The 12,500-nt window shown below is 47.0% G+C and overlaps 1 protein-coding gene across 1 annotated transcript in view; it reads right to left on the bottom strand.

The window, feature by feature from the left end:
- Positions 1-12,500, bottom strand: part of LOC310782675 (intersectin-2-like) — a 62,690-nt gene that overhangs the window by 45,698 nt on the left and 4,492 nt on the right. Inside the window, exon 4 of the mRNA XM_083643394.1 lies at positions 10,232-10,301. Within this exon, the coding sequence (XP_083499520.1) occupies positions 10,232-10,238 (7 nt within the window). The 5' untranslated portion in view covers positions 10,239-10,301. The remainder of the gene's footprint in view (positions 1-10,231; positions 10,302-12,500) is intronic.

The raw sequence follows: 12,500 nt of genomic DNA, 5'->3' as shown, positions 1-12,500 counted from the left end.
ACCACGATGGGACGGACCTCAAGCAAAATGTTGACAAAGATTTTTCCCACGACATGATTTTAGACACTGTCGGTTTGTGGAGAATCTGGCCTCAAATTACCCTCGGATGTCAACTCGACTTGTCCCATAGACATCAAGAATGAGATGATGTTCAGAGTGAGAGGTCTCTGTTTTTCCGTATCTCCGGTAGATAGAAATGATTCACAGTAAGAATGAGGAGACAGAGTTGGAGGGGGGAAATGTGAAAGAAGTCATAATAATACTAGAGGATATATTATTTTAGTTAGGATGTAATTCTTTGCGCTTTTTACAGGGTCTGTTTCTTTATGCAGCCATGGTATCCAGGCTGTGATTTATTCACCATGTACAGGAAATACCACTCTGCCCATGATGGAACTTCCTCCCTGACGCCAACCCAAACACCCCATCAGTCCTCGCCCGACCACACACACACACGCACGCACACACACACGCACGCACGCACACACACACGCACACACGCACGCACGCGCGCACACACACACACAGACGCACGCACGCACGCACGCACGCACGCGCACACACACACACACACACACACACACACACACACACGCACACACACGCCCCTCAGAGAAATGACACAATGTACCAAGGAGCTGAAAAGTGAGTGCGTGCTCCTCAGACTGGCCTAGTTTAAGGTTGACACTGTATTTGGCCGAGAGATTAATTTCGATTGGTTGAAGGAGAGAAAGATGATCCTTCATACCATTTCTGCTATTTTGTCCATTCATCTCCCATTGATGTTGTCGCTATATGAGCACGCGCACACGGTTCAACCTCCCTGTGACCAATACAAACAGAAACTGTTATTGCCAGCTGTTCGCCGTGATAACAGGTCTGTTTGTCAGCAAACACACCTCTCCCTCGGCCAATCACCTCCAGGCAGTTTCAATATCTAAACAAACCCGCTCTACCCCCAGATCACCACGGTAACACCTGTTCAGGTAGATGCCCCCCCCCCCTGACAGCAGCACTGTGTGTTAGGTAGCAGTTCACAATGACCTACTTTTGGCATCGTCAGCAAAATGCGCACACAAGAAGGGATGAAGTAATTAATCTTGTACAGAGGTGTGAGTATTCCTCACACATTGTGTCTCATTGCGTTTGACAGACCGCTTTCAGAAGCTATAGAGAGGCAAAGTGACCGCCTACTACTTCCTGCTTCAGCACTGTACCAGAGATTTTTATCCGCCATTTATTTTCCCATAGACATTTCGTAAAATGCTTGTAAAAATATTTTTACTTGGTCAAACCAAACGGTTCAGCTATATTTAGAATCGTGAGAGACCATAGAACATTTGACTCGGACCAAAACTGAAAAAACTACATAGAAAAAATATTTTCTTTAAATCAGATTTGAAATGTGAAATGTTATGCGGTCTCTCCTGTTTCTAAATATATCTGAACCGTTTCGTTTGAAGAAGTAAAACTATTTTTTTAGAAGCATTTTTACGAAATGTCTATGGGAAAATAAAGGCAGATGAAAGTCTCTGGTACAGTGCTGAAGCAGGAAGTGGGCGGTCACTTTGCCTCTCTATTGTGAGTGAGAGAGGGACGTGATATTTAGCACAGCGCCAGTGGGACATGTAGCTGGCATGGCCACATACGGTACTCCGGGCTGTCCGTTGATTCAGCATGTGTCTCAGCGAGGGCAGAGTGCTCTGAAGAAGTGGGCCACAGGAACGCTTCTTACACAGCAGCAACGACAAGCAAAAAACCACGGGGGCCTTCTGTCAACTGATGCTGGGGCTGGACACACATATGGCCGCTCAATGAGAGCAGATAAAAAGGGGAACAGATTTGAGAATGTGTAGCTTGTAAAGAAGAACAATGTAGAGACACTTTACTCGGCCACAAGGTTTCGACTATAAATAATTGGCAATCTGGCCATAGAATTCGATGCTGCTGTAACGGTTTTATTGCATGTTTGAATTGCTTTGAGTGGTATTCTTGTTGTTGATTTTATTTCTGCTATTTGTGTCTCCAAGTCCTTATGTGCATCCATCTGGCTTTTTCAAAATGTCTTGTTTTTATTGTGCTTTCGGTTGCCTTCAGCGAACTCCTTGCCTTCTCGTCTTGACAAGCTGTCTTTTCTAAATTTCCCATCAAAAGGCTTTTTGCCGCCGTCACTGTAAATAAGAATTTGCTCCTAATCGACATGCCTGATTAAATAAAGAGACTTAAATAAAAATTAATTACATACCCACCCCAGAGCCATAGAGATATAAGAGTTGCGTCATCTCCCTTCACTCCAATGGACTTTTTTTTCCTTTTTTTTTTTTTTTACCTCACAATAGTTACTGGAAATAAGCTTCTGGATGAAGCAGCGCTGTAGAGTTATAATAATAATAATAATAATGATTGGATTTATATAGCGCCTTTCCAAGGCTCAAAGCGCTTCACAGAATCATTATTCGTTCACACCATTCGTACCGGTGGTTCAGAAGCGTGGCAGCCACACATTGGCGCTCAACGGCCCCTCCGAACCACCATCATTCATGTCTACATTCATACCATTCATGTCTACATTCATACCAATCATACCAATCATACGAGGCAAGGAGGGTTAAGTGTCTTGCCCAAGGACACAACGACAGCAGCTGGGAGGGAGCGGGGATCGAACCGCCAACCCTTGCGTCATTGGCCGACCCGCTCTACCTCCTGAGCTAAAGCCGTCCGAGTTGCAGCAGGATGGACCGTTTGTGATGTACTTTGAAAGGGTAAGACGTTCTATTATACAATCCATGGGTAAGACGTTTAAAGAATGAAATTGTATACTATCAGCATTATTTGATGCATTCAAACATACTTCTCCCCACACACATTATAGCTACGTGAGTCAGGTGACCATCAAGCATTTTGGACATCCGTTGGCACCACTCTCTCTCTTTAAATCACTCTGAGCCACCCTGTCCTACATGTGTCAGCCAAACCCAACACACACTGTAATACGACTGCAAGCAGCACATTAAATGGCTTCCTGTACAACAACCTAGCACAGAAACCCTCAGCGAATACACCAGGGTCCTCCAGCCAATATTGAGACAAATAACACAGAGTCCAATGACAGTATCCAGCGAGTCTATCCACTCTCCTGCAATAGACCTTATTCGATTGACGTCACTCACATACGGGCACGCCCACTGCCGCCATGTTGTTGACATAGCGCAGCAGCTTTAAGTGACAGCCTATGTAAGAGCAGCGTTTCTAGGAAGCTAGCCGCCGTTAGCGTTACCTGTATCGTTCCAATTGTGTTCGGATGGTGACCTGCGTTACACGGCTGTAGTAATGACAGCAATAAAGTCCCCGTGGTTTGTTTCTATCTCTAACGTCCACAGACGTGAAGGGAGCGAGACGGAGGATACGTCAGCAGCACAGGAGAGGTGTGTGGATAGTTAGGAGAGACAGGTGAAACTTTCTGACAGCTCCTTACAGCAAAGTCTGTTGACCTCGTTTTTTCTTTTGTTTATTATTACAGGCATTAACGGCAGCATACAAACAACAACTCTGGGGTTTTTATTGCTGTCATTACTATCGCTATTTTGTAATGGAACAGAAACGACAATAAGGCCATTACTATAGTATGTCAACAATATGGCGCTGTCCGGGGTTAGCGAATAAGGTCTATAGACCCTTTTCACGGGGGCCATTTTGTGTCGAAAAGGCAGGGTAAACACAGGTGCAAGCGAGACACTAATGAGGGTTTCCAACTCCCAATCATGGAAGTTGGAAACCCTCATTAGTGTATAGGTGTATAGTGTATATGTGTAATAGGTTCCACAGCAGCAACGCCTGTGCAGAATTAAAAACAACGCTACAACAGTTCACCTCCTCAGTCAGTATAGCTAGAGCTTCCCCTTGGAGAGTGTCACTTTCCTCTCTCAGTGTGTGTGCTGTTGTCTAGGTGTTGCACAGCCTCTTAGGAGACACTTCAGTTCAGTTAAGTCTCCAGATACCCATCAGCCTCGGTCTACTGGGGGGGGGGGGAAGGAAACGTATCGCTGCTTCCAGAACGATTTCCATATCAAACGCTTCACCCGGGGAAGACAAGTTGATGTTTCAGATAGAGACAGACAGCGGTTCACCGGGCTCCCTGCACTGCAGCATTTCAGTCTACACACACACACACACACACACACACACACACACACACACACACACACGCACAAGTCCTTAAAAGCTCATCTGCTCTGCGCCGGTTAGAGACGGTGCATCTGTTTTGGAGAATTTGAGACGAATGACTTTACAATTGCTTCATTGAGGCTTAATCTTTTGAGGTGATTTTAACATTCATGTTGGTGGTCCTGCTGCATACCCCTTGTCCGGTGAGTTCCTAAATCGAGTTAGGAGCTACATTCCAAAGGTCATATCCTCGACCTTGTCATGGTGCGGGCAGTCCCCTCTCCCCCCCCCCCCCCCCCCCCTCCTCCTCCTCTTCCTCCCCCTCTCTCTGTATCTCCCTGGCAGTCTGCTCTGGCTACTCTACCTGTCTCCAATTATGCCTAACAATTGGCATGGACCACATTCTGCACGTGCAGGTGGCTGTTAACCAGGCTGGCTATATAATCTCTGCTGAGACCTACACTCCTCGTGTGATCAACTCTGGCTGCGTGCAGTTCTCCTGCCGTCAGAAAGTCGGTCAGTGAGCACAGTCTGTGTGAGCACAGCTCAAGTGTTGATTCAGTGTTTTGCCCAGTTTAGTTTCTAGCCCTGTTTGTCTCTTGTGCCTCAGGCTGCCTGCAGTCCAGCCTGGCCTGCCGTCAGCTACTGCAGCACAGCTGCCTGTCTGCTCCCCGTCTCCAAGCTTAGCCCCCTCACCAGCCTATCACCATCTGCTGCTGCCAGCTCCTGTTACCATTGCCTTCTCTACCTGTTAAATACAATACAAACCCTGGAAGCAAGTCTCTCTGTGCGGAGCAGAAAGGGAAGTTCCACCACGCATCAGCTTATAGGCAGGTCCCATGCGTCACAGCAGCGCAACACAGCAGCAACAGGTACCCGCAGTATGTACCAACAGTATATGTACCAACCAACAGTATATGTACCAACAGTACATATACGGTACCCACCTTTAACAATAGTCTTGTTTCACTTTCCCAGTTTCAAACCATTAACATGTCAGCACTACATATTTCTCAAATTAAATCCTCTGCCAGTTGTGTAGATATTATCCCAACTACTTTTTTTTTTTTTAGATATTCCCCTCTGTCTTTTTATTCTTATAATTATTGAGTTCTCTAACTTCTGGTATTTCCCCCATTTGTTATAACATGCAAATGCCTGTTCCTCTGTTACCCATTTTAATGGTGGTGTTCCTCAAGGCTCTATCGTTGGGCTCACTGCTGTTTCAATATACTGTACTGTACAAGGTAGATCATTCAGAACCATAGTATCTACTATCTCCCACCACTGTTATGCAAATGACAGCGATATGTTCCCCTTCAAACCAACAACCCCAGCAGCCTTGATAATCTGCCTGCATTAGTGATATTAAATGTTGGCTGTCCCCAAACTTTTTAAAATGCAATGATGATAAGTCTGAGCTCATAGTCGTTGGTCGCACAAATTCTACCAGCCTGCTGCTCAGTAAGCTTGGTTCTCTGCCCAAAAACATTAAGCAATCAGCTAGAAATATGTTTCAGGTCGATCTCTGTTTTGATGCTCAAGTGAAAAGTTTTGTCCAATCATGCCTTTATTCAACAAAAAGAAAATCTCCAAAATCAGATCATTGCTGTCTCCTCATTGTTTGACATAAGGTCATAACGTGCATTTATTTTCTCTCGTCTTGACTAGTGCAGTGTACTTTACTGGGCACCAGTCAGGGGTCCCTTGACCCACTCCAACAGAACAGCTGCTGCCCAGATTTTAATTGGCACTAAGAGAACATATTACTCTGGTACTTGCCAACTTATACTGTCTGCCTGTTACAGTGTCTGTACATTCTGCATCGATTTTAAAATTCTACTTATCACATTCACTTTTAAAACATTAAATGGCCATGCTCCAAATTACATCAATGACCGATTTCTTTTATCCCATTTGTATCCCCAATTGGTCATTTTAATTTATTTATCCTGGTTGCTGCTCCACCCTCTGCCAATCTGTAGAGAGCCGAAACTGGCTCCATGTTTCCTCCGAGACATGGGCAGTAGACAGCTGCTTCTTTTCACCTGACAGGGGAAACTTCACCGGTAGGACATAGCACGTGGGAGGATCACGCTATTCCAACCAGTTCCCCTCCCTCCGAACAGGCGCCCCGAATGACCAGAGGAGGCATCACTTCAGCAACCAGGATATTGCATGTTTTGGTGAGGGGTTCCTATATGAAGGAAACCCCCAGGGGGAACTGGGAGAACATGCAAACTCCACACAGAAAGGACCTTTTGACGACCCCACCCGGGCAGCGGGCACTCGAGGACATGCGGACGGGCTTATTGCCCTCTGTTTTATGACCTGTCTTTTTTGCACATTGCTTGATCGCAGGGTTTATCCACTGGGATGTGTCACTCTTAAGCTATTTTCACACATGAACTCCGGATCAGGTGAGGGTTGCCCCCCACTGAGCCTGCCCCGGATGATACGTGAAGTGTACCCTTTCACACATGAGGCATGTTGCATTCTCACATGAGTAGCACCTCCGCAGAGTTTGTAAAGTAGAGAGGGGGCGGGCGGCGGGGGTGGGGGAATTTGGGCATGACCACACAATTGTGAAAACGAAAAATACATAATGGGCGATAACTGCCTAACGTTCACGGCATATAATCGTTTGCGCATAACGTTAGTAAGTAATTAATTAAACAACCCTACAACTCACGCCCAGATGCATCGATTTCCTCGAGTCGCAAGCAGTACAAACAAAACAGGTCTTTGCTATGTTCAGTCCTAAAATGCATCCAACCTACTAGAATTATACAGAATACAGGAAGCTAGACGTTTTTACCTTCAAAATAAAATAAATGTTGTATTACTTAGTAACAAAAAATCAGAATGTCGACTCACTACGGGTTAAAATTGACTTTTCGAAGGGAGCAGATATTCTTCCAGTTTATCTCCGTTCTGTATCTTTCGAAACACACACAAAAAACATTACACGTGCATTTACTTTATTTAATTGCCATTATTGCGAAGGTTATACCCGGAAGTTTTCGTTTTATACTGCCTGACTTGACGCTACTTGGAATTTGCGGTTCTGCCATTGAATCTTCACAAACGCTGTGTAAACGTTAAATCAAAGACATGAACGCAACCAGATCCAGATACCCTACCCGATGTCCAATACTGGGAAGCGGGACGACCCTCGCGTCCAAAAATGCTTATTAAATGTGTGTGCTGTGCGAAGCAGACATGAAATCAGATCAGAGCCATGAGCCTTTCAATCCAGCAATCCAGCAACATGTTGGCTGTCGCACACGGAGCAGGTTTGAGCTGGCATGTGTTTTTTGCTCGCTCATTCACATCGACTATTTATATAATAATAATCTGTCGCGATGTCTCTGTCCTCATGCACTCACGAGCTGACTACTTCACGGAGCTCTGGAGGGGGGGGGGGGGGTGGACAATCCGCCCCTGTGTGTACCCTGAGCCCAAGACTTCCCTCCGCTAGGAAGAGGCTCCGCGGGAGCGCGCATGAGCCACATGCACACATTCACACATGACAGCCATCCGCATAGCCTCTAGATAACTCCTGAATTCCAAACATGTGTGAAAGCAGCTTTACTGGATGAGACTAAGCAAAGGGTGGAGCCTGGATGTTGACAGTCTGTTACACTGCAGACTTAAGCAAGTCATCACACACACACACACACACACACACACACACACACACACACACACACTCAATCACACACACACACACACTCACACACACACACACACACACACACACACACACACACACACACACACACACACACCTCTGAGGCTTTTCCCCATAGGGGGTCTTAAACAGATAGAGTGGCAACTACTCTTCTATGATCAAAGGCTGCCGAGAAGAGGATTACCACACGCGCTCGCACACACACACACACGCACACACACACACACACACGCACGCACGCACGCACGCACGCACGCACGCACGCACGCACACACACACACACACACACACACACACACACACACACACACACACACACACACTATTGAGCAATTCTGTCGACATCAATCTTGCACAAGGACAAAGCAGATGCATCACCTCCAAGACTGAGTGAGTATAGCACCAACAGAGTGTGTGTGTGTGTACAGTAGGGCTGCACGATTAATCGTATTTTCATCGTCATCGCGATATGAAAATGCGCGATGAACACATCGCAAAAGTCACGTGTTATCGCAATAAAAAAAACTGAGTTACGTGACAGGAGCAAATGCTCTTTCAATGTCTTTCACATGCAGCCAAAAGCTGCTCTCACCAAAGACACTATAAAGCAAGACACTTCAACTTCGAGTGACTTCCTGTATCTGTGTTTTCGCCGCGTCATTGACAAACAGCCAATCACAAGCTGATGACCAGGAGACCCGGGAAGAGTACCATTTGGCATAGCAAGCATGCGGTAGCATGGAGTTGGGTCTATCTATCTGCTCTCACTCGTCTCTAGCTAGGAGCTGCTCACTATCAGCGGCTCAACGTGTGATAGCGTAGTTTTCCAGCACAATGGCTGATGAAGAAGGAGAGAACGGCGATGAAAATGTGATTGAGACGTTGTGGCAAAAAAGCACAGCACTTCTCTGATTTGGAATCATTTCGGATTTAAACGAGATGACACGCTGCAAACACAAGTACTGTGTAAAACATGCGGAGCAGTTGTGGCAACTTCGAGGGGAAACACAACAAACCTTCATCACCACCTGCAATATAACCACAAAGAACTGCACAAACAATTACAAGAAAGCCAAGCCGCAAAGCCAACAACGTCGAGCAGCAGCAAGAAGCGATTGCAGCAACCGTCAATTTCTTGGAGTTTAGCGAGCGTGACTCCTTCCGAGACAACATCCAAACGCCACAAAGAAATAACAGACTCCATAACTCGTTGTTTGACGGGTTTAAAGGTCTGATAAACAAATTGGACCGGAGATACTAGATTCCATCAAGGAATCATTTTTCCAAGGTTGCCATCCCCAAAATGTACAAGACCTGCAGGGAGGCTGTGGAGACAGAAGTGAGTCAAGCTGAATACTACTTCTTTATTTAATAGACATAGGCTATTCAATGTTTGGGGTCTATGTTAGCTGTCTATTAAAGCAGAATGACATGCTACTGTAGCTAATACCCTTTAATATTTTTGTTTATAGCATTTTTTTTATTTATCGCAGGTCATATCGTCATCGCAATATTGAACAGTGTTATCGCACATCGCAGCTTTTCCTCATATCGTGCAGCCCTAGTGTACAGGCACAAACACCTACACACTTACAGGTTACACTTTGACATATAAACACCTCCATCTAACCCAAAATCACTCAAAAGACTTACATCAATTCCTTCTTCATAATTAGCAGTTGTGCGTCAGAGTTCCTCGAGCCCTGTGTGTGTGTTTGGTTGCCAATAAGTTTCTTTGAAAAATGTCATGAGATCAAAGTGTAGAGAGTCTGAACCTTCACACCACTGCCTGGATCAATATTTCATTAACACACCTCGCATCTCACACAAGAGGGGTCAGTCTTATCTCTACACGCCCCACACGACACACACACACACACACACACACACACACACACACACACACACACACACACACAAAATGAAACAGTCATGGTTTCATTACGCACAAACATCTTGATGAGAGGAGAAAAAGAAAGAAAGAAAGATAAAGAAAGAAAGATAAAGAAAGACAGAAAGAAAGATAGATATTAAGTTTGAGAAGGGGCACAACACAACTGCTTATTACCAGTCAGCTCTCTCTCTCTCTCTCTCTCTCTCTCTCTCGTCCATCCATCCCAGTCTTATCAGTCCTGTCCATCCCTCCTCCAGGAGACACTAGAAACACAATATGCTCAAACACACAATGTGCACACTTGCCTCTCATATGCAGGGAGACCGCACACACACACACACACACACACACACACACACACACACGCACGCATGCACGCACGCACGCACGCACGCACGCACGCACGCACGCACGCACGCACACACACACACACACACACACACACACACACACACACACACACAGCATGTTGTTCTCACCATTCATGGCTGCAGGTGGAGAGCACAGGCAGAGGGAGGTCCTCTACTCAGCTGGCGAGCTCTGAGACATCTGCAGAGAGAGAGAGAGAGAGAGAGAGAGATGTGAGTGTGTGTGTGTGTGTGTGTGTGTGTGTGTGTGTGTGTGTGTTACAGAGCAAGGAGTATGAGCGCGTAAGACCGAGTGTGGAGAGAGAGAGAGAGAGAGTGTGTGTGTGTGTGTGTGTGTGTGTGTGTGTGTGTGTGTGTGTGTGTGTGTGTGTGTGTGAAGAAGAGAGGGTGGGATTAGAAAGGAAATGAGAGAGAGAGTGAAAAATCTCCCCCATTAAGAATGCAAGGAGGGCACACTGAGCGGCAGGCTCACAAGGTGAGAGAGAGAGGGAGAAGAGAGAGAGAGAGAGAGAGAAGAGAGAGGGAGAGAGAGAGAGAGAGAGAGAAGAGAGAGAGAGAAGAGAGAGGGAGAGAGAGAGAGTAACAGATGATGAGAAGGAGTGAGAAGGGGGTGATGTAGGGACAAAAAGAGAGAGAAAGAGAGAGAGAGGGGGGGAAAGGTGAAAAGAAGAGGATGGGAGGATGACTGACAACGTCAGCGGGCCAAGTGGAGGAGAAGGAAAGCGAGGGATGCAGTGGAGAGAGAAATGATGGAGGTTTGAGGGAGGAGTCAAGTATGTATCTGCTGTGACATCACATCCTGTATGGCGGCTTAAGCCACTAGTCTCTTTCAGTTCAGTGTCTCTCTTGATTTCTCTGCTGTTGAACAGTCTCTGGCATGTGGTTGTTCATGAACGTAGCGTAGCGTCCACCTTGTTAGAATCCTCTCTCTCTGTGTGGCTTCTTCTCTTGGTTACAGTGTTATAGGGATGTATATATTATACCTGTACTGTACAGTCAGCAACATCAACATCCAGGGCAAGTTATAGAGAACTTGCAATACAGCAATATGCCCGCCTGTACTTACATCTGCATGCATATAAGTGTACACACATACACAGACACACACACACACACGCACACGCACACACGCACGCACACGCACACACACACACACACACACACACACACACACACACACACACAGACACACACACAGACACACACACACGCAGACCCTGTGGTCCACGCGGTGTGGACCCTGTGGTCTGTGCGGTGTGGACCCTGTGGTCCGCGCAGTGTGTGGACCCTGTGGTCTGCCCGGTGCGGACCCTGTGGTCCTCGTGCTGTGGACCCTGTGGTCCTCGTGCTGTGGACCCTGTGGTCCGGGCGGTGTGGACCCTGTGGTCCGGGCGTTGTGGACCCTGTGGTCCGCGCGGTGTGGACCCTGTGGTCCGCACGGTGTGGACCCTGTGGTCCGCGCGGTGTGTGGACCCTGTGGTCCGCGCGGGGTGTGGACCCTGTGGTCCGGCCCGCCTGATGAAATTCTTCTGTGGCATCATCCCGGTCCCACAGGGGACAGAGAGAGAGAGAGGAGGGCACAGATGAGAAGTCATGCATGAAACAGTGAGATTGGAATATGGGCCATGCTGTGTGTGGCAGCCTGCTGCCGGCCCAGCTTCCATCTTCCTCGCTGTGTCTCCTCGCCTCTCCTCCTCCTCTCTTCAATTGTTCTCTTGCTATAAATACTCTGCCTTTACTTTCACTTCTGCTGCTAAATTTGCTTCTTTGCCGTTGCAGCATTCTGCTCATGTCTGCATCTCCTCCTGTGCCACACACACACACACACACACACACACACGCACACACACACACGCACGCACGCACGCACGCACGCACACACACACACACACACACACACACACACACACACACGTTGACCGACCATCCTTCAGTTCTCTCTCCTCCTCACCTCCAAGCAGCACATTTCACCTGCTCTATTTCTACGTATTATTTTGTGTCATTCTAGCATCTCTCCATCTTCTGATCTATTGTTCAGATTCTATGAGTCCCTCCTTCACTCAGAACTACCCCCCTTGTTTCACCTATAGACATCCTCTATCGCACACAAACAAGCAGGACTTCTCTCCAGCTGTGATTGTGGTCAGGTCCTGCCTGCCTCTCCTCCACATCATCCTTAGACCATCTTTTTCTTCCTCACTTCACGCTCCTCTTCATCGTTTCCTTCACACCCCTCACTCTTCCATCTATCCTCTCTGAAATGACTCACCCCCCCACTGCTCCTCCCCTTCGGTTCACATTACTCCACTGCTTCATCACCGGCTTCCCTTCTGCCTCTCCCTCTCTCTCTCTCACTCTCTCTCCCTCTCTCTCTCCCTCC

This window comes from Poromitra crassiceps (genome assembly GCF_964638095.1).
Source record: "Poromitra crassiceps genome assembly, chromosome: 9".
In the NCBI taxonomy this organism is placed as follows: Eukaryota; Metazoa; Chordata; class Actinopteri; order Beryciformes; family Melamphaidae; genus Poromitra; species Poromitra crassiceps.
Note: the sequence above shows the minus strand (reverse complement) of the source record. Positions and strands in the feature narration are given on the sequence as shown.